General features: G+C 44.0%; 1 protein-coding gene across 1 annotated transcript; it reads right to left on the reverse strand.

The window, feature by feature from the left end:
* Positions 1-237: 237 nt before the first annotated feature.
* LOC113136299 (ATP-dependent translocase ABCB1-like) lies at positions 238-17,927 on the reverse strand. Its single transcript, XM_026316978.1, has 27 exons — positions 17,863-17,927; positions 17,587-17,665; positions 17,099-17,261; positions 16,940-16,988; positions 16,476-16,667; positions 10,535-10,706; positions 10,296-10,420; positions 9,995-10,166; positions 9,769-9,882; positions 8,936-9,046; positions 8,723-8,848; positions 7,919-8,122; positions 7,663-7,833; positions 6,470-6,631; positions 6,128-6,316; positions 5,412-5,558; positions 5,211-5,315; positions 4,613-4,690; positions 4,213-4,296; positions 3,885-4,088; positions 3,651-3,751; positions 3,384-3,524; positions 2,834-2,990; positions 2,542-2,739; positions 1,319-1,525; positions 1,005-1,151; positions 238-444 (listed from the first exon to the last, which is right to left on the reverse strand). Exons 1-27 carry the CDS (start codon positions 17,925-17,927, stop codon positions 238-240), a joined length of 3,870 nt encoding a protein of 1,289 aa, XP_026172763.1.
* Between the last annotated feature and the right edge of the window lie 4,668 nt (positions 17,928-22,595).

Genomic DNA, 22,595 nt, shown 5'->3' on the forward strand with positions numbered 1-22,595 from the left:
AAAATCTCCCGTTACCCGCTCAGGACAGTGGCACAAAAATAACGGCAGAAGAATCTGGTCAGTTCACATGGGGGCAGCCAGGAGGTCTGTGGTGGAACTGTGGTGCATCTTGAATATATGAAAATTCTTCTCACAGTCAGTACATTTGATCTTCAGCCGTTTCACTGAAGCTGCTCAGTCTAAACTGTTAATTAAATATTTTTTCATTTTATATAAATAAAATAAATTGTGAAGCTATTATTCCTTCCCCTGGCCCATCTGTGTAGTGACTAGTGTGTGGTAGACGCCCTTCTTGGCCATCAGTTGTTGATGTGTCCCCTGTTCAACCACCACTCCTCCCTGAAAGACGGCAATGCGGTCAGCGTTTTGGATGGTGGACAGACGGTGGGCCACAATGATGCACGTCCTGCCCTGCCTGGCCTGGTCCAATGCCTCCTGCACCACCTGGAGACAGACAGTGTGGCAACAGTGACTGCACAGTAACTTAGGTCAAACATTTGGGGAATGGTGGGACTTGTTACATTTTTAGTTTTGACATTTGGACACTAAGACCTTGTTTTGACTTGGTTCCTTGTTTCATATTTACAAGGTGATTCTTACATGTTCGATTAATTCTCTAAGCCACTTGTATTATTTATGGATCTTATAGTTTAATCAGTGTTGTTTGATTAGAGTGAGAGCATAGTTATTACAATTATTTTATGGATGGAAAAAGCTCATCCTCAACTTTGACCATATGTGGGTCCATATAGTCAATCACCATGCTGTGAACTTTTATAAACACACAAATGGAGCCTTCACCATAGTTGGAAATTACGAAAGATCCATCTTTGAGATGGTTTGTAATTTACAGAGTTGGGTTATTGTTGTATTCCCATCTTCTTGCTAACTAGTCTGACTGGTGCAGAATCATTTGTAGGAAGGTTTCACTTTGCTTATTGAGGCTCACCAGTGATCAGAGGAAGAGCGTCAGGGGTGAGAATAGAAAAAGTCAAAACACTCACCTTCTCGCTCTCTGTATCGAGTGCAGATGTGGCCTCATCCAGCAGCAACAGTTTGGGGTTGCGGAGGATGGCTCGGGCTATGGCTATACGCTGTTTCTGACCACCTGACAGTTGTGTTCCCTTATCACCCGCCTGAGTGTTGTACTTCTGCTTAGACAAACACAGAAAGAGAGAGAGAGAGAGAGGGTGCATAATATTGTTACACTGCTAAAATAAGAACCAAAGCATCCTGTAGTTCAAACACCTCAGTGTCAACAGCTTTTATTTTACAACAGAGAGAATACAACACTGGTGAAGGACAACACACTGGTTACCTGCGGCAGGGTTTGTATGAAGTTGTGGATGTTGGCCGCTCTAGCAGCTGCCTTTATCTCCTCCATGGTTACAGTGCGGCTGTTGTCACCATAGGCGATGTTTTCAGCTAAAGTACAATCGAACAGCACAGGCTCCTGAGATACGATGCCAATCTGGGATCTCAACCAGTGGATGTTCAGTTGTTGTATACTCATATTGTCCAACACCTAAAGGAAAAAACATATATAGTTAAAATTATTTTTTTTACTTGTAATTATTCTATTTTTTTTTAAAATCAGTATTAATATAAAGTTTTGGTTTCCACCAGCTCTTGACGAAAATATCTGGTGCTTCAGCTGCTAAAAGCTTCCTTATGTTGTTTTGTTTTTGAAACAGCTGCTGAAAGCAGCTGCCTGTATCCTACAATGGCATTAATAACAGTAATAGAGTGAACCAAAACCTAAACTATGGCTGATTCATTGTTATTTGAAAAATACTGATCATTGTCATTTTGTCACTTCACCAAATCACAGTTGATGTCCAAACAAAAGATACTTGTTCTACCAAAAAAGTAGCAGAGGAGAGTAGTGATAATCTTATTCTGATAAAATTGGTAACTGAGAGAGAACAATAAAAATATTTTTTTCTCTTTCACAACTATCAGCAAACCTGCCAAGACAACAATGAACTGGTTGGTGCAGTGTTTCAGATAAAAGCACAGGTTAAGAGATGTCAACTTATTTCAAGCAGAGATGGGGACACCAGTCCTCAACTTAGACTCGAGTTGCACTTAAGTTACACACAGTAACTTGAGACTTGATTTGAGACTCATCCTCAAAGGACTTGAGACTCGACTCAGACTTGATGTTTGGTAAAATGTTTATACATATATCTTTATTTTATTTTAGTGCAATGACAAAAATTTCTGACAAGCACTGCGTTTACTTTTTTCCTTGATCTTCTGGTAAACGCCCTCTATTGTAGTGAGCACAACCCATTCGCTGGATCAGTCACATCTAATTTTATCTTTTACTATGAGACTTGACTTGCAGATGTGACCAGAGACTTAAGATGTGACTTGGACTTCCAAAAAATGCATCTCTGATTTCAAGGTCTCTGTCTCATCAGTACAGTGCTGTAAAGAACCCATAAACCCCTGGTCAGCCATTAGCTAACTGACAGTTGTCGAAGAGTCAGATGTGTTTGGAAGCCAGTTAAACACAGTGTAGGGATGTATTCTCACCACTTTCCCTTCTTTGGGGTCGTAGAACCTCTCCAGCAGCTGGATTGTAGTGCTCTTTCCACAGCCGCTGCTACCAACCAAAGCCAGCGTCTCTCCCTTCTTCACTTTCAAATTCAGCCTTTGAAGGATGGTCACATCAGGACGTGAAGGATAGTTGAACTTAACACCCTCAAAGTACACGTTCCCATCAAATTTGTCCTGGAACGACACAGGCAGGTGAATATGTTAGTATGTATGTGCAGAGTTGTATTATAAATGTAGTGTTTGGCATGTGGGGCTTTGTGTCATGTACCGGTGTCTCTCCCTCCTGTGAAAGATTATCAATGGCAGGCTCTTTGTTTATCAGCATCAAGAGGTGGGATGCTGAGAGCTTGGCCTTAGCGTAGTTTGGAGCATATGAGTTAGCCTGTCCCACAGCCATGGCACCGTACAGAATAGCAGAATACACACTGGGAGAGAAAGTCAATTGACAAAAAAGAAATAAAAAAATTTGAGCACAAATAATCAATATATCTGTTAATATATTTGTGTTTAATAGTTTTATGGTCCTCCGGATATATTACTCCTAACTTTAGACTTTTGTGTAACAGGTAAAATATAAACAAAAACAGTAGCCCTTCCCAAAACACGTTACATGTGCAACACGGTGAATGATGCACTTTAAAACGTGTTTCTGGTCTGACCATGAGCTGTTGGATTGGAGCCCACCCATTCACAGTATACCTCACATGTTTCGAGCCAGGGAAACAGCAGAAGTGCTGTGACCTGATGTTAATTAGAAACTAAAACTGTTAATCTCCTGATTAAGAGGCAAGATAAACTCTTGCTGTCTCTTTACTCACAGGAATACCCCCTCGAGATCCATCCTCCCGTTCTGTAAGAGCCAAGTTCCAAACCGGAAACAGCCTGCATAAGCAAAGTAGATCATAGCCTGGGAGAAGGAGAAGGTAATACCATACACATGGGCCTTTTTCTGGGCATTCCTGTACAGAGGCAGAGAAAGGTGGACTTAGAGAGAACGCTCCCAGATTAATTACATTTGATTTAAATGTTTATATATGTCCACAGAAATGATGAATCTGTGGTTAAAATAATGTCACTTCTCGTACTTGTATGGCACTCTGAGGTTTTCTTGATACAAAGACTCAAACTTGGGTTCTCTGCTGAGAGAGGCGACAGTACGTATATTCTCTATGGCCTCTGTAGCAATCTGTAGAGACACCAACTAAAATTATAACTACAGTGTGACACAAGGTCAATATTTCAACAAATGGTATTCATCCTTAGAAAGTCATAAAAAAGGATTTTTGTGTGCGAGTCTTACCCTGGCAGTAAATTCTTACCTTTCCAGCCTTCTCCAGCTCCTTCTTGTCTTGGGCAGCCTGTCCTGTGAGCATCTTTATCTCCACAGCTCCAGCCACTGCCATGATGGGCACCACAACCAGGAGGAGCAAGGTCAGTTCCCAGCCATAAACAAGGGAGATGGTCACACCGGTGCCTATGTTGGCAAGGTTTTCTGCCAGTGTGGCCATATGTATTCCTGCAGCCTGAACAAATGTGGAAGATGGGAGCAAGGTTGTCATGGTCAATGATTTTTTTTAGGAAATTTGTTATGGTAGTCTTTGGTTAACAGGTTTTTTGTTGTGTTTACTGACCACCTTTGAGACTTACCCCTTGCACTTGTGCAGCATCAGTGGCCAGTCTTGTAGTGAGTGCTCCAACACTGTTTTTGGGGTTGTCAAACCAGCCGAGATCCTACAAGAAGGAATATCAGCTTTGTCCAGCAAAAAAAAAATCATATTTTCAGCTGCAATTTATCTAAAAAACTGAATTGTTCAAGTACCATTGAAAGGTGAGGTAAAAAAAATCCATTCATCCATTATCTATACCTGCTCATTTCTGTTTAGAATTACAGGGATTTGCTGGATCCTATCCCAGCTCTTTTTGGATAAAAGGCAGGGCTACACCCTGGACAGGTTGCGAGTCCATCACAGGGCCATGTAACAAATCCTCTGGATTATTACAAATTAGCTTTCCCTATAGCTCTTTCATTTCAGTTCATTGTACTCACCTGTCTCATCATAGACTTAAAGGCTTTAAGTCTCAGTTTAAGCGTCAATATCTCTCCAGATTTACCAAAACAGTAACCCTGTAAAAAAAAAAAAAATTCACACAGGATAAGCATAAGATTGTCCCAATTCTCACATCACCTGCATAAGTTTACACTGCAAGACTGTCATCTATATAAGAGTGAGTCTATGTGTGTGTGCAGTTCCACTTTAAGAGCATTAGAATTTAAATTTAGGCATAGGTGGTTAAAAAAATAATTGGGGAAATTTGATGATTAGGTTTTTTTTCTGAGTAACATGAGGAGACTGACAGAGACACACAATCACAGTGTGGTAAACCTAGTTGCATATACATTGTTTAAAAACTGTTCAAAAACAAACAGAGTTCGATACTGAGATTTGGAGGTGAATTTTATTATCTTTAGCTCATCCTCATTGCCAGTTTTAATGCTAAGCTACACTAATTGGCTGCAGGTTGTGTACATAGCTTCACATTTAGAAAACAACAGCATATTTCCCAAAATGCAAATTTTTGACTTTGAAGTCAGTGAACACAGCCAGACAATTAAGGCAAGTTAAGATTTGCATGTATGTGCATACCTTTAGAAACATGGTGATAAAGGATACACATCCCATAACAGCAAACATGAGAGCAAACATTATGGATCTCTGCCTGACAACCTCTTGATCGGGCTCTGTGAACACCTTATATGAGAACAAAAAACTTGTTTGCTACTGTACATGTGAAAAATGAGACATTAAAACAAGTTTTATGTTGCACAAATACAAAAATTAACTTACAGTGATGATTTTAGAGAAAATGATAGAAAACATAGGTTGCATTACTCCATTGATGATGGCACAGATGGTGCCCACAACGATGTACGGCCACTCAGGGAGATTAAGACGTATGATTTTAAAAAACGACACGAGAGGAACATTTTCCTCCTATGGGAAGAAGAAGGAAGAGCTGAGTCAAATTCATGAGACAGACACAGCCTGTACACATATCAGTAATAAAGTAGCAACATGGGTCATGAGTTCCTTCGATAATAAGAGATTGTTGCCTTGGCCAGGATTACAAACTTTGTGTTAACTGAAAAAGGACCCTAATATTTTGTTTTTAAAGGAAGCCGTGCAGCACATACCTTGCTGAATTTACTGTGCTGCATCACAGCCACCGTGTGACTAGAGGCCTTTCTAGTACAAGCTGAACACAATCTTCCCATTTCTCTGTTTAAGTTCCACCCCTATCTTTCTTGCCCAGATTTTAAAATATCAAATGATGGACAGAAGCGAATTGGACAGAAGCGAGGCTGTAGTAAACTGAATTTAGTTATGTTACTCAGTGATTGATTGTTGCATGCCCTGTGATGGACTGGTGACCAGTCCAAGGTGTACCCCTGCCTTTCACCCAAAGAGAGCTGGGATAGGCTTCAGCAGATCCCCATGAACCTGAATAGGAATAAGCAGATATAGATAATGGATGGATGGATGATTGTTACATCACAGCATACCTCTTCTGTCTTGTCCTTGGCATCTTTTCTTTCCTCCTCTTTCTTGCCCTCTGAAGCAGCGAAGGAGGACCCTCTGGTGGACTTCCTCCTATTCAGAGAGAAATCAGACAAGGATTTGACTAATGGGCTCTTCTCGCCTGCAGACAGCTCATGCTCTGCCTCCTGCCCATCTTCAACGTCCTCAATGGTCTGTGGTATTGAAAGATCAGAAGAAACATTCACAAACATTATCATCCTGACATGACGTACCATTCTGAAACTTTACTGTAATTCCCCATGTGGTCCAATCCAGATAAATAATGTGCTGAACAGTTTATGTGTGTGTCCGTGTATGTGTATTACCTGTGTGGTAACCAGCATGTGGTAAACTCCATGTTTCTCCAACAGTTGGCTGTGAGTTCCCAGCTCTACAATTTTACCATTCTGGAAAGCAGCAATGACGTCAGCATTTCTGATGGTTGAGAGACGGTGGGCCACAATTATGGTGGTACGACCTTGTCGGACCTGCATGCACAGATATGTGTGTGAGTTGTTCTGTCTATGCTTTTATTTCTGCAACCAGGTTAATTTTATATTTTTGTACACATTCAACATGTTAGCAGTTGGCACTTTTTGATTTTAGCATGTACTAATTAGCAAATGCAGCATGAGGAAACTGGGAATGCTATTTTTATTGAGCAAAATAAACCAAAGTACTGGACAGTAAGACTAATTCTGACTTCTTGGTATAACGTGAGGAAAATTCAGGGGGTTACAAAAGTCCTTGAGTAACTTAATAAATATGTGTACTACACTTCAGTGACATCTATTGTATCCTTGACCGTATCAGACCTCAGGGAAGTAAGGCAATTTTCCAGTTCATTTGTGTTTTACAGCTCAAACAAATTAAAACGATGTTTGCATCAGAATGAGGTCTAACTGGACAATTATTTTATCCACTGATCTGTGAAGCCCCAACAGGAGTTAAGATTGCTGGGCCAGAGGAAGTCTGATGTAGAAGCTCTATGGGTAAAGAATGCCAAAATATGACAAAGCCCTTTTCAACATCTGTGAACCAGTGACAAACTGATAGAAAGAAATAGACACCATCTTGGAACACGGTCTCGACATAACTGTCTGCTCAAAACGTTATAACAGTCCATCTTTTACTACAGCTACCACCTATAGAGCCATGCCACTAGCACTGCATTTTGACACGTTATATTATTGGACCCGAAAATTGCAGGTTCCAGTCTCAGGACCAGCTGGAATTGTTGGTGGGGCGGAGTGAATAGCCAGCGCTCTCTCTACTTTCAATACCACGACTGAGGTGATTCCCTTGAGCAAGGCACTGAACCCCCAACTGCTCCCTGGGCGCCGCAGCAATGCAGGGTGTGTGTTCACTGCTGTGTGTGCGCTTGGGTGGGTTAAAATGCAGAGGGGAATTTCAATAAAGTAGTTTAATCTTAATCTTAAAATACATTTCTTTAAATTGGCAGCACATTATCCATGTCAAAAACCGCAAATTAAGTCAGAACATGTATGTGTATTTGTACCTTGTCAAGTGCAGCTTGTACAATGGTCTCACTCTCAGCATCAAGAGCAGATGTGGCTTCATCCATCAGAAGAATTTTGGGGTTTCGCACTAAAGCTCGAGCAATGGCTATCCTCTGTTTCTGGCCTCCACTCATCTGAGTACCTCGGCCTCCAACCAGTGTCTCAAATTTCTGCTTGATGAGAGTCCCGATATTAGCAAGCTGTGGACAAAGTTTATTACAGGCACAGAGGAGGGAAACATAAATGCAATCATACATCGGGAAGGTTCATAATGAAGTCGTAAGCGTTGGCCTCCTTGGCAGCTTGTTCAATCTCCTGCTGTGTCACGTCAGGTCGACCGTACCTGATGTTCTCAGCAATAGTGGTGGCAAAGAGGATGGGCTCCTGACTCACCACTCCAATCATCTCTCTCAAGTAGCGGATGTTAAGAGAACGGATGTCGTGACCATCAATAGATATCTAAGAAGAAAGAACCAAAGAGACACAGCACTTCACTGCATTTTTCGAGCTTCCGCATGTTGATTTCATGCTGTTGTGAAAAGAATGAAAACCAATACTACTGCTGCTACGTGGAAAGCAGAAAAATCCTACAGTGCATTTTGACAACTAACCAGAAGTGACACAATATATATATATTGATTTGCAATCAATGGAACAGCCTTGAACTTACAAAATGACCAAAAGCAAAAACAAGGAAAACACAAAATCAACCAAACCAACAAAAATGATTAATAGATACCTTAAAGGGGAACTCCACCAATTTTGCACATTAAAGTATCTTTTCAGGTCTTGGGGGCACATCTTATGTGAATAAGCATTTACCCCCAAGGACTAATAAAGTTATTCAAATTTTGAATCTATGTTAAAAAATTTGAATGAAATCATTTGTGGCAACATAATCTTATTGTCTCGCTGTTCATTGGGACAATGTTACTGGAGTCCAATCCTAAATAAGTGGAAATCTCTTTTAGTTCCTAAAGTCACAAAACCAACTCAACTCAACTATAGCAGAGGACTGAATCAATTCTTTAAATGAAGTGCTTCAGAAATATCACTTACAGATCCTTCCTGAGGATCGTAGAATCTCAGCAACAGCTGGATGGTGGTGCTCTTACCACAGCCGCTGCTTCCCACTAAGGCAAATGTCTCTCCACTCTTCACACTCAGAGACATGTTATTTAATACCTGAAAATTAACAATGTCAGCAGTAATATAATACAAAGTAATATAGTATCTGTAGATTGTTTTCTCTGTATTTCAGGGGGAACGCACTTTGACATCTATTCTTGAGGGGTAGCAGAAGTGGATGTTCTTGAACTCAATGTTTCCTTGGAAGAAATCGGGCTTGAAGCCATCTTCTGAGTAGCTGTCGATGCTGGGTATCTGTTAAGAAAAGAGTCAACAATATTTGAATTCTAAAACTCTCTTGTTTTTAGTTTGGCAACGTGGAAAAAAAAATCTGATTCTTATCATAATCTCAAATAGACAATGGGGGGATGGCTGTTAGCCCCCCAGGCTAGGGTCAGTACATTTAACCCGGTTAATGTTTATTCTGTTTCTCTCTGTACAACAACATATACATTTGTTCTTCTCTCCTTTGCTTTTCTGCTCACAAACACTGAGGTTTGTGTTGAGACTGTTTTATGTGCTTTTTGCAGGCCTCACCCAGCAGTATTTCAAACTAGACAGTAAAGTTTATCTACAGTATAAAGGACCTTTCCAGATCACACATAAAAAATTCTTCTCCATTAGAGACAAAGGCAAAACACAAATTAGAGACAACTAAGAAGCTATGACTAAAACAGGAGCTACTCAGTCAGACAAATTAATTGGAGTGCGCTGGCCTAGTGAAAAAAGTCTGTGCAATGTCATTCCAATGACCTGCAATCCTCATTCTCACAGCAAGTGCTCCAATTAGAGCAACATGCCATTACTGACTCCAGCTTGTTGGCTCCATCAAAGTGGCTCCCAGAGTGCCAGAGCACAGAGGTGCATGTTCAGTGATGCAAACTGACAACTGTCCAGCAGCGAAAAAAAACTGAAAAACATCTGTGGCATTTTGTTTTAATATGCATGTTTTGGGGAGAAAATATTGCATTGCTTACACGATCAATAATGCTGTATACTTTATGCGCAGCTCCACGGGCGCTCGCAAATGTTGTGATGTTGGGGAAAGTTTGGCCCACTGTAAACACTCCAATAAGGACGACGAAGAACACCTTAGGGAACATACACACACCAGTGTTAGATGCTCTGATCCTCATTTTGAGTATCCCTGATGATCAATTCCAATATAATAGTTAGAAATAACCTCATAATGTGTCTACTCACAGTGAGTACATTTCCAATGGTGTACTCTTTACTCAGGATAAGTGTACTGCCGTACCAAAAGCCCAGAGTATAGGCCAGGTAAACCATCAAAAAACTGAAGCCCAAGGCAATGCTAGCAGAGATCGCCTTCTTTATTCCCATCTTCTTAGCATCCTCCAAATTCTTTTGGTATCTGTGGTTCAACACACAGACACACAAAAACTCAAAGATGAATTAGAGTGAACTACATTGTGTATCTGAAAGCTGAGAATCAGCAGTGGAGTACCCAAATATATACACACAAGTAACATGATATACACACCTCTTAATCTCTCTTTCCTGACCGCTAAAGGCAAACACTGTCCTGATGGCAGAAAGCACTTCTTCTGCCACAGCTCCAGCTTTGGCATACGCAGTCTGCTCTTTACTAGTGAAGCTCGCAAGCACCTATTCAGACAAGAAGAACATGATGTTAATAAAAATACCTGCAGTGGCTTGTCTCCTTACATACAGGTAGTAAAGACAAAAGTGGATTGGTAGATGACGCGAACATGAACCTACCTTACTGAAGAGTGCACCTGAAATACCCAGTGCAGGGCTCACAGCCAACAAAACAAGAGTGAGCTTCCAGCCTTTAGAGAAACCGATGATGAAGGAGGAGAAGAAGGTGCTGAAGGCCTGGATCAGCATTCCCACCTTGTCGCCAATACCCTCTTGGATTTTATAGACATCACTGTGCATGCAAATGTAAATATGCCTATGAGTGATTTTAAGAACACTGCAATGGTACAGATTATGAATGGAAAGGATTTCAATGTTTAAATGTGAAAATTGTGTGTTTATACGTAAATTACTTTCTAGTGAAGATGAATAAACTAGAAAGAAAGGAAAACTGTTCTGTCTCATTGGGGCGCAGCCCTCTGGGCTATCGCTATGGGTCATATCCCCTCTTCGCACCTGCGCACTGAAGAGAAATTCGTTTACACCCACCCGGGGTGGGCCCCCCTCGCCTGAACCGCGTGACCACACGTCCGCAGGTCCCATATACTGTATAAGACGGCGGTTCGGGTGGGCTCTTCCCTTTCTTTTCTTCAGCCTAAGCACTGAGAACAGGATCTTCCATCGATATGAATTCGGCAGACTGCGGCGTCACCAGAATCTGCAGTGAGTGTGTTACCGGCTACATCTTCTGGGGTGACCTGCACCTACACTGCGTGGGCTGCATAGGAGCGGAACACGCTGGCAGAGCCCTCACTCCAAGGGCTAACTGCCCGTTCTGCAAGCGGCTGCCCCTCGAGGTACTCAGCCAGAGAGCGGACTTCTTCATTCTTGCCGCTAAAGGGAGCTGGCAGACCGAGGAGAGGCCTCCTCCCTCTGCGCTGCCCTCCAATCCCACGGTTCCTCCCTTCTCTCTAGGACGAGCTCGAACCCATCCTAAAATTAGCATTAGGCCCAGAGTCAGACGACTCTGCCCTCCTACTACGCCACTCGCTGGACGTCTCCCCGCTCCACCCCCTCCCCTCCGGGGAGCCGGTGCAAATGTCTGCCGCTAGCATGCTAGTTGAGAGGCCTACGCCAGCCTCTTCTACGCCTCTTCCGGCCATGGCTCAGCTATTACAAGAGCTCCCTGGCATTATCACGACGGCCGCTAACAGGTGTAAGCTCCCCGTCCCTCCTGAGCTGGTTCAACCGCTTCAGGATGCCCACTTCGGCTGGTACAATCTGCGGCGGGCGCCACGGCGTGTACCTGTTTGACCTTGATCACCTACCATCTCCGCTTGCCTCTCCACGGCAGCGTCGGAGCCAGCCAAGCTAAAGGCTCCGGTGTCGACCTTTTCCCCCATCACGCAGGTGGCTGACATAACGGTAGGTGGTTTTCCCACGGTTCCGGCGCTGGAAGAGAGCCTGGCCTCTCTGTTCGGAGCAAAGGGCATGCTGTGGGCCGGGCGGAGGCCTGCCCCCCCTGCTCCGAAGGACACGCTAGCTGTTAAGCTAGTGGACAGGTCCCACCAGTGCGCCTTACAGGCCGCCGCTGCAGCTAATAACATCGCCGTCCTGGCTCACTCCCTGTCTGAGCTCGCGGCGGACCCCGAGGCCCTCCCGCCTGATCGCTCAGAGGAGGTTAGCAAGATGGCGGGCGCTATTCTGGCTCTCTGCGCCCCCATCGCTGTGGGAGCAGCCCGCATCGCCACGTGGCATACGATGGCGCACCGGAATATTTGGCTGCACGTCTCTGGTGAGGAAGGGTTTGTTGGAGGGTCCCATTAGCCATGACGGCTTATTTGGACCACACTTCCAGGAGCTGGTTAAAGAACTCCAATCCGCCGCAGACAAAGCGGAAAAGTTTCGGCGCCATGTGATGACCCCCACCCCCCCCACCGGGTCCCGAGCTCCCGCTCCCGGCCACCGGCCTCAACCAGCGATCGCTCCGGCCCCTTCCTCCTCGGACCAGATGCCTCCTGCTCCTCGGCGGCCTCCCGAGGGTCCTAGGCTATCGTGCTCCTGGTCTACCACGGCACCCGAACCCCCCGCAAACAGCGAAGGTTCGTATGGTGCGCGGGGAATGTGTGTAGTGCTCTAAGTTCTGAGGAACGTGTATGACATGTTTACAGTTCTGAGGAAAATAAACATGTTTACATCCCCCTGAAAGGCAGATATTCCTCCTTAACTCAGCCGACTCCTGCCAGTCATAAGGCAGCCATGGCTGTTTCATGCACATTTCCCACACAGTGCAGCCCTCTCGCTGCCGAGCATGTTCCAGCTAGCTTGAGTGAGCATGCTAATCAGCACACTCCCTTCACACAGCTGTCTCGTGTGGGCCCTCTCTCGCTAATCTTTATTTTGACCACAAGAGGGCGCCCGCTGATAACGAGTCAGACATCCTCGCTATTTCCATGTCCCATCGTCCCTTTCGGGCAGGGTTCTCCATGGCTGACCTGCGGTCCACTTCCAGGTACGTTGACGGCTCAGACAGCCGTATACGGCTGTCACCGAGAGCGGCAGAGGGGCTTCGCATGACAGCTTGCCCTCTCTCGGATTTCTATCCAGAGTGGCACAGGCTCCGCGAGATGGACCGCTGGATGCACAAGCTCATCCACAGCGGCCATCCTCTGCAGTTTGCACGGGCCCCGCCGCCATTCAGCAGGGTAATAGACACTCGCCTCGCCTCGTCGGCGCATGCGCGGGCATTGCTAACAGCCTTACAAATGCTGTTATCAAAGGGAGTTGTTTCTGTTGTTTCACCGGTGAATCTGGCCTGTGGATTTTATTCCCGTTAATTCCTGGTTTCCCATCAATCGGGAGAGATGAGGCCCGTCCTGGATCTGACGCGTCTCAACAGGTCAATGCAGGTCAGAAGTTTTCACATGCTAACAACGGCCCAGCCCCTATGGTGCGTTCACCGAGGCGACTGGTTCACGTCAATAGATCTGAAGGACGCGTATTTTCACGTCTCCATCATTCCCCAACACAGGGAATTCTGACGGTTTCAGGGGACCATCTACCAGTACGTCCGCCTGCCGTTGGCGTACTCGCTGGCTCCCCTCACTTACTTGAAGTGCGTCGAGATGGCAGTTTAGCCCCTTCGGAGACAGATAATGAGGGTCCTGTTTTACCTCGACGACCTGCCTCTGCTGGCCCACTCCCCAGAGGAGTTGTGGCAACAGACAGCGGAACTAGTGGATCATTTGAGCTCTTCAGGTTTCACCATAAACTGGGAAAAGAGCTCGCCCCAGCCCACTCAGTCCATAGTGTATCTGGTGGTGGAACTGAACTCATTACAAATGAGGGCCTGTCTCTCGGGGGAGAGATCGGCGACCTTCCCCTCCCTGCTGCCTCACTTCGCCCCACGCAGATGTGTCAGGGCTCGATTGGAGATGCGCCTGCTGGGGATGATGGCAGCGGCTCATCCGGTGGTGCCGCTCGGCCTATTGCATACGAAGCTGTTTCAGCGCTGGTTTATCCGACTGAGGCTCAACCCAGTATGTCACCAGCGGCGTATACTATCCCTCCCCCAGTCAGTGGTCCCGGATCTGATTTACTGGAGAAACCCTCACAATCTGACGCAAGGGGTTCCCCTGGGCATTCGGTCGAATCACGTGTCAGTGTTCACTATCAGCGAGGCGGTGCATATAAGCGAATCAGAGCTGCTCACAGTGTCTCCACTGTTGAAGAGTCGCCAGGTTCTGATCCTAACAGACAACACAACAGCGGCGGCGGATATCAACCGACAAGGGGGGGGTACGCTCGGCGCGTCTCCTCCCCCCTCGCTCGTCGCCTATTGCTGTGGACTCACACGCAGCTCCTCCCCGCAAAAGCGGTGCACATTGCAGGAGAATGCAACGTGGACGTGGACATCATCTCCATCCGAGCCTGGTGGCTCAGATATGGAGCAGGTTCGGACACGCAGTTCTTTTTGCAACTCGGGGCATCGCGCACTGCGACCTGTGATTTTCTCTGCATGCGAAGGACAACCCTCCACTGGGGGTAGACGCCTTTGCTCATCGGCCATGGCCGATCTCCCTGATTCCTCAGCTGCTGGCCCGGCTTCAGGAGGAGGATCTGCAAGTGATTCTGATAGCTCCGGACCCCCCCAGAGCATCGTGGTTTTTCATTCTGCAGTGCATGAGGATATCTTCCCCCTGGAAGATTCCATGGAGGGAGGATGCGCTGTCACAGGCAAGGGACGTGGTAGTCAGTCCTCCACTGATAAGGCAGCACCTGTGGGTTTGGCTGCTGAGAGGAACCGCTTAGAGAGTTTGGGGTTTTCTGCCGGCGTCGTCGCCACCATACAAAGTGCCCGGTCCAATACAGTGTCGTATGGGGCTAAATGGGCCGCGTTTGAGAGATGGTGCACGGAGAACGGCGTTTCTTCTGTTACATGCCCTCTCTCCGCGATTCTGTCCTTTCTCCAGTTATTACTGGAGAGAAACCTGGCATTTAGCACCATTAAAATATACGCTGCGGCTATTTCCTCATGCCATGAGGGATTTGGCGACAGATCGGTGTTCAGTCACCTGCTCACAAAGCGTTTTCTTAGGGGAGTGCGCAGGCAGCGCCCCATCGCACATCCCTTGGCTCCGCAATGGGACCTATCTGTGGTTTTATGCGCTCTCACAGTTCGAGCCGTTACGGCAGGTCCCTCTCCGTTTTTTATTGGGTAAAACCTCTCTTCTGCTGGCGTTAGCCTCCGCAAAGAGGGTCAGCGATCTGTCGGCTCTATCAGTATCCCCGAAGTGTATTCAGATCAGGGAGGACCGAAGTGCGGCAGTTCTGCGTCCCAACCCAGCATACATGCCTAAATGCATCACTAGTTCTTTCAGATCTAGAGTGATCACACTGGAGAGCTACTTTCCCCCTCCCCACGCGTCCACAGAGGAAACTGCTGCGCATCTTCTTTGCCCGGTGCGCGCTCTGGCATGTTATGTGGAACGCACGGCGGAGTTGCGCCATTCTGAGCGCCTGTTTGTTCACTACAGAGAGTGTTCGCTGGGCCTCCCCCCTGTCTGCAGAACGTTTGTATCACTGGCTATGTGAGACCATTGCACAAGCTTACTCCGCGTTGCGCTTGGAGCCCCCGGTCGGCATCCGTGCACACTCCACTAGAGGAGTGTCATCCTCCACGGCTCTCCTGCGTGGTTTGCCAGTGGAAGACATTTGCGCGGCGGCCTCATGGGCCTCCCCGTGTGCCTTCGTGCGTTTCTATTTGCGGGATGTTGCGAGCTCATCCCTCTCTCACGCTGTCCTGGGAACCTCCCAGTCGTAATTAGGCTGGCAAGCCCGGGAAGCGTGCTTTATTATACGGATGCGGGACAGGCATCCGTCTGTTTTCAGCTTTATATGAAACCAGTGCTTACGGATCCCACCTGGTGCTTGCTTCGCTTCGGGTCAGGCGGTTACTCGCATTATCTTTGTTTTCAGACTCTTCTCCTGGGTGGCCGGGCCCAGTGAGGCCTAGAGTATTTCTGGATATCGCTTTGACCCATAGCGATAGCCCAGAGGGCTGCGCCCCAATGAGACAGAACGTTGGTTACGTATTGTAACCCAAGATTCTGTGAATTGGGCGCAGCCCTCTGGGCTGTGGGCCCCACTGGTCCCTTGAGCCGGCTGAAGAAAAAGACCGGTTTGTTTTCTAAGGGAAGAGCCCGCCCTAACCGCCACCTTATATATGGGACACGCGGACGTGTGGTCACGCCATTTGGGCGAGGGGGGCCCACCCCGGGTGGGCGTAAATGAATTTCTCTTCAGTGTGCAGGTGCGAAGAGGGGATATGACCCATAGCGATAGACCAGAGGGCTGCGCCCAATTCACAGAATCTTGGGTTACAATACGTAACCAACGTTCCAAGACCTTAAAGTAATCTTTAAAGAAAAAAAACATGCCAAAATTCAGTTTCAGGCATCTCAAATGAAATCCTCAGGTACTGATTAATTATGAGCAAGTTACAGCACCACTTTAGTATCAGAGTGAAATTACAGATATTAAACAGATTTCTGATACTCACTCTGTGAGGCGTGTATTGAGTTCTGCTGTCTTGTTGACATCAAACCATCCAATGTCCTGTTGCATGATGCGATGGAAAAACAACTTGCGGATGTGTTTGACCTGCCGCCCAGCTGCCACTGTCCATAAAGACACCTGCAGGTAGGCTGCCACAATAACAACGGCCCCCATGATAGAGTAGTAGATGGCATAGCTGGAAGAAGACAAGATAGAAGCACTGTGACCCATATGACTTGAAAACCTGATCTGCTTGCCCTTTAGAAAACAGTAAATTCTCCAATGTGCCTAATAAGGCAGTAATAATGTCAATATTTGTGTCAAACACCAAAGGATTAATAATTGATGCAACTAATGTTGTTGCATTTTGAATTTGGATGGTGATGTCTCATGTTCTGTGACTTATTCCACTTATAAAACTCAAACATAAAAAAACTTGCTGTTTTTTCTAATCATACAAAGTCTTACTAGTTCATGTCGTCTTCTAAGGTTGAGTTTCTTTGCATGATGGTGAAATCTGAAGACACAATAACAAATGACATTATTAGAAGGTGTTACATGGCTACTTAATTATTTATTTCAGTGACCAGCTTTATGTGTGCTCATGTCTGTTAATTAAAAACTCACTGGGGTTGCTGTAATTTAAGTGGTGTATCATGGAGTCTTTTATAAAGCTGTCTGTCATGTTTCCAAACACCAAACACAGGAGAGGAAGGACTACCCCATGAATGATGGCCATGACTGTCCCAAGAAAGATCATCAACATGTCGAACCTGTCGGCAAATCTGAACTACACTCACACAAAAGACAGAGGATGGCAAGACCAAAGAGGGAACAGAATTTCGAATAATGAAATCAGAACAGCAGCTATTATATTTTCACAGCAGGAGACTGGTGGAGTCCATCCAAACAGCGAGAGGATGTACCACAATCTCAGTCTCAATCACAATTACTCTCTTATTGAACACGCACTCATCTTGCTTGTAAGATTATGTCAGTTCCAGTCTTATGTAACATCAATGTCAACACCTGTACTCTCTAACCTCAGACTAATCTCAAAACAAGTGAAAAATAAAGCACGACTGTACAAAACAGCTGAACGTGGCTGAGCTTACCACAGCAATGGGGCTGACCATGGGCTCCTTTGGTACAGTTTCTTTCTTCTTTTTCTTTTTGTCACTGTTCTTGCTCTCACTGAATGAGTTACATATAAAAATGCTGTCAAATATAAAGTGTCAGTTCAAGGCAGAATGACTGAGTACCATATTATATAAACTGCAGTGATGAAAAATACAACCAGTACTGCAGTTCAATAAATGTACTCAGTTATTTTCCACTACTGACTACTGTTGAAAGTAACTCAACTTTGAGAGGATTGAAAGTGTCTTTACCTCAAATCTCCATTTTGTTCCTGTTTGTCTGGGGACAGCATTTCCAGCTCATTTTTCACATCCATGTCTTGGTCTTGTCAGAAAAAGATAAACCTGTTTACATTTCACAGCTCAATCTTCTATTACCATTATTTTTCCAGATAAAATCTCATGAAGTCGCCAATAAGCAGCCTGGGATTTAAAGTTTATTAGTAGTTAATTAAAATAAATTAGACATAAAAACAGAATAAAATTAGACTCAAACCCAGGCAAGGTGCTCTGTTTGTAGTAGTTTTCTCTGCAGCCCTTTCAGTCTGATGTTGACAGAGGTGGTGATCACACATGCCTATGCCTAAAAACGCTGTCCCACCCTTCCTTCCTCCTCCTCACGTGTGTTCACTGAATCACTGAGCTCCTGTCGTAGGACGATCCTCGGTGCTGACTCTCATCCTCTTCTGTCTTAAAAGAAATAAAAATTGCACTTGTTTATGAGTCAGCTGGGGTTCAAGAGTCTCCTGCTCATGCACCCTAAACATGTCTTCATAATTGATTACAGCATATTAACTGCTGGCAGGGGCGTAGCTGAGTAGTGTGGGTACAGGTGTCTAGGTTTATTTTCCAGTCTTCAAGGATGGCAAACCATGGTTCTGGAGAGCTGCTACCCTAGTTGTTTCCAACTATCACTGCCCGTCCACACCTGATCCAGGTAATCAGCAGTGTATAGGGCAGGGATATCTGGAAAACAAGCAGGACAGCGGGCCTCGAGGACAGGGTTGGTGACACCTGGGCTAGAAGAGAAAGGAAAAGACACATAAATATAAGACAAATGTAAGATGTCTGCGACCTCCCTGTGTGACCTGTGAATTCAACAAAGACTTTTGAGATGGCATTGTAATTATTAGGAAGCAGATGAAAAGTCATAGACATGCTAATTATATTATGTATGCCATCCTGCCGGCTTGTTTTCATGTGATAATGGAATAATTTATATTGCTATGTCAAGATACCAGCTTATTTTATCTTGTGATCTCTAGATAACATTGTTTTTATCTTCCTATCATGTGAAAACCTTATCTCAAGATCTGTGACTCTGATGTCTCAATTAATACCATTCAACTGTTATAAAAGTTGATCATTTTCCTGTGTTCGGGGTCAATCGGTATTGAGCCATTCTACAGACCGCATGCTCTGTTGTGACTCTTGTTGTTTTGCCTATTAAATTTGCCATCCTTTAACCTGAGATTTGCCTCCAAGTGCTTTTTGCCATGACAGTTATCATCCCATAGATTTCCATTGACATTGCAGTAAATGAAAATGGAGCATTCCTCTTTACATATGTCCTTACATTTAAGCATGAACTACTCTGTTAGGCAAAGTGTAAGGGAGGAATGTGTTTATCTGCCCTTCTCATCACACATAACTTCCATCAGTTCATTAGTGAGTGGGAGTGGCAGAGAGAATGTCAGAATTTTTCTCAGAATGTTTTCTTGAGACTTTAAATATTTACTAAAGGTATTTACTTAGATAATCATGCTTAAATATTGCAGGTCTCGTTTTAGTTACATGCTGCAGGTTAAAACAAGAAAGTGGCCGTGTCACACCACCATCCCAACATGATATAGTTTAAACTCGAGCTCTTCTACGAAGATGTTAAAAGAAACATGTCAACAGGCAGGAGTTGGTGAGAAATTAATTTATTAGCAAAAATATTCGTTTAACAAAGGTAAAAACAAAACAAAAAACAGTAAACTTAAACTTAAACTGAAGCAAACAAAAGACTGCAGCCTCCAGGCAAGCTGCCGAATCCCCCCCCCATCCCCCTCGCTCATTCTCTCTCTCTTTTCCTCTCTGTCTTTCTCTCTCTCTCTCTCTCTCCTCTCACTTGAAAGACATTTTTGGGTTAAGGTTAGGGTTATGCAGGTAGTGGTTATGGTTAAGGTTAGGGAAGGTCTCGAGGAAATGAATGGCAGTCAGTGTAATGTAATGTAATGTCCCCACAAGCAATTGAAAGTCCCACTAGAAGTCACAGAGCTTCCTAATAAGAGTGCAGACATGTGGATTCACTGAAGTTTTTTGGCCCTTCTTCCCACTCTTCTTGCTCTGGACTTTGCTTTTGTGCCCCTCTCTGGATTAATGTCAGTGCAGATTCTGAAAAACAATGTAAAAACAACAAAAATATTTTTCTTTCAAGTGACATCAATCTACAAATCTGACACATCAAGCAAGAACGTGGGCAGGACAAAGAAGTGCTGCACAATACTGAACCCTATGATTGTCTCATTTCAATAAGTAGGTACTGTTTGTATCAAGCAATACGAAGAATCCACCTAAAAGAAGATAAGACATTAGGATATATAAAAGATAAAAACTGTAAATAAAATAATGAAGTTCAACAATAACTATTCTGTTTTTTGTCATTCATGTTGACATTTATAAATAATCTAGATACCACCTACTTTTTAAACTTCATGTTAAACTCAATGTAAAAATACAAGGTGGACTGAAAATGTTTGACAGAACATTAATTAACTAATTTAGTATCTGAATCTGATTTGAAAAGTCCAGTTAACTAATTAAATTTGGTTTCTATGTTTTTAGCTTAGTGATATATGTAAGAATTTAGATCATTCTCTAGCCAAATTGAATTTATATTTGCCCCTATGAAAAATGCACTTCAGTATTCTTTTTTCTGTACAAAATACAGTTACTTAAGAGTTACAAGGCAAGTAAGAGAGAATCCTTTACAATGTAAGTCATTTGTGGTCTTAGATAATATTTCTAAACTCTAAACTCTCAAGAGTGAAGCTTTTCAAACACTTTGTTATAACTAATCTAAATGGAAGAAAATAATTTAACAGGAAAAAGTTATTTTTTTAAACTTTTTTGACAAGAATTACTGTTCAGATTTCAAAAGACCAGGCATTTAATAATTTAACAAACAAACATGCTGCTAATGTAGAGAAAAAAAGGCCCAGTGAAAGAAGAGAAATAAACTGTACAAAACAGCCTTTTTCAGGCTGCTAAAAAACTGAGCAGCTGGTAGATTTAAGAATCCATCGGCCATAGTGATGGGTGGACAAGAATAAACTTAATTTCCAACTCTGGAAGAAAGACTGGATGTAAATGTTGATTTTGCCCTGGAGAAACATGTTCTCACCCCAGAAAGACAATACAAACCTGTTAGTTCAGTGCAAACATCTAATGCAAACTGCTGCAGGCTTATAACTGAGAAGTGGAAGTGACTGAGTTTGCCAGTTTCATGATATTTAGGACAGTGTGACTGATATGATCCACGTCTACAAACCAAACACAGTTTAACAAGAAATGTCATAAACAACTCTCCATGCACCATTTTTTTAAGTTTACAGACAAACGAGAAAACATTTGTTGAGCTTTTCAATCAAAAATTCTTTGCTTGCTTCTTTGCTTTGTCTTATGTGTTAATAAAGTGGGAATCCTGGGAAAGAACAAGAAGTAACAATATTTTGTCTCTCTGTAGAAATAGTTTGAATTAAAATATAATAAACACCACCAGCCATGTCCAAATAATAACTGTTTTCTCAGGCTGTGCTAACAAAGCACATGGTTAAGTGTGGAAGTCCATGTTTTTTATTGAATGATTGTAGGGGAATTAGTGACTGGCCACTGTTCCATTCAAATAAATTCTCACAGTCCAGCCTTGGTAGCCTTGTGATTGTATGTGTGTGTGAGAGAGAGAGACAAAGAGACAGAGATGAGTTCTTTTCAACTTTCATTGCAATGTGAACTAAGAACATGAGAATCCAAAGGAAAGACAACTCAAGGAGAAGCAGAGTGAAATTGAGAGAAAGAATTAGATTAATTAAACAATTTGGTGTTCATATACAGTGGGTACGGAAAGTATTCAGACCCCTTTAAATTTTTCACTCTTTGTGTCATTGCAGCCATTTGCCAAAATCAAAAAAGTTCATTTTATTTCTCATTAATGTACACTCAGCACCCCATCTTGACAGAAAAAACCAGAAATGTAGAAATTTTTGCAAATTTATTAAAAAAGAAAAACTGAAATATCACATGGTCATAAGTATTCAGACCCTTTGCAGTGACACTCATATTTAACTCACATGCTGTCCATTTCTTCTAATCCTCCTTGAGATGGTTCTGCTCCTTCATTGGAGTCCAGCTGTGTTTAATTAAACTGACTGGACTTGATTAGGAAAGGCACACACCTGTCTATATAAGACCTTACAGCTCACAGTGCATGTCAGAGCAAATGAGAATCATGAGGTTGAAGGAACTGCCCAAGGAGCTCAGAGACAGAATTGTGGCAAGGCACAGATCTGGCCAAGGTTACAAAAGAATTTCTGCAGCACTCAAGGTTCCTAAGAGCACAGTGGCCTCCATAATCCTCAAATGGAAAAAGTTTGAGACGACCAGAACTCTTCCTAGACCTGGTCGTCCAGCCAAACTGAGCAATCGTGGGAGAAGAGCCTTGGTGAGAGGTAAAGAAGAACCCAAAGATCACTGTGGCTGAGCTCCAGAGATGCAGTAGGGAGATGGGAGAAAGTTCCACAAAGTCAACTATCACTGCAGCCCTCCACCAGTCGGGGCATTATGGCAGAGTGGCCCGACGGAAGCCTCTCCTCAGTGCAAGACACATGAAAGCTCGCATAGAGTTTGCCAAAAAACACATGAAGGACTCCCAGACTATGAAAAATAAGATTCTCTGGTCTGATGAGACCAAGATTGAACTTTTTGCCGTTAATTCTAAGCGG

The sequence above is a fragment of the Mastacembelus armatus genome, chromosome 16 (genome assembly GCF_900324485.2).
Source record: "Mastacembelus armatus chromosome 16, fMasArm1.2, whole genome shotgun sequence".
Lineage (NCBI taxonomy): Eukaryota > Metazoa > Chordata > Actinopteri > Synbranchiformes > Mastacembelidae > Mastacembelus > Mastacembelus armatus.

Excerpts from the sequence above, each read along its gene's own strand:
- LOC113136299 (XM_026316978.1), bottom strand. The coding sequence starts at position 17,927 with ATGGATGTGAAAAATGAGCTGGAAATGCTGTCCCCAGACAAACAGGAA. Across the intron at positions 17,666-17,862 it reads GAACAAAATGGAGATTTGAG|TGAGAGCAAGAACAGTGACA; the intron begins GTAAAGACACTT and ends TAACTCATTCAG. Across the intron at positions 4,297-4,612 it reads TTAAGTCTATGATGAGACAG|GATCTCGGCTGGTTTGACAA; the intron begins GTGAGTACAATG and ends TCCTTCTTGTAG.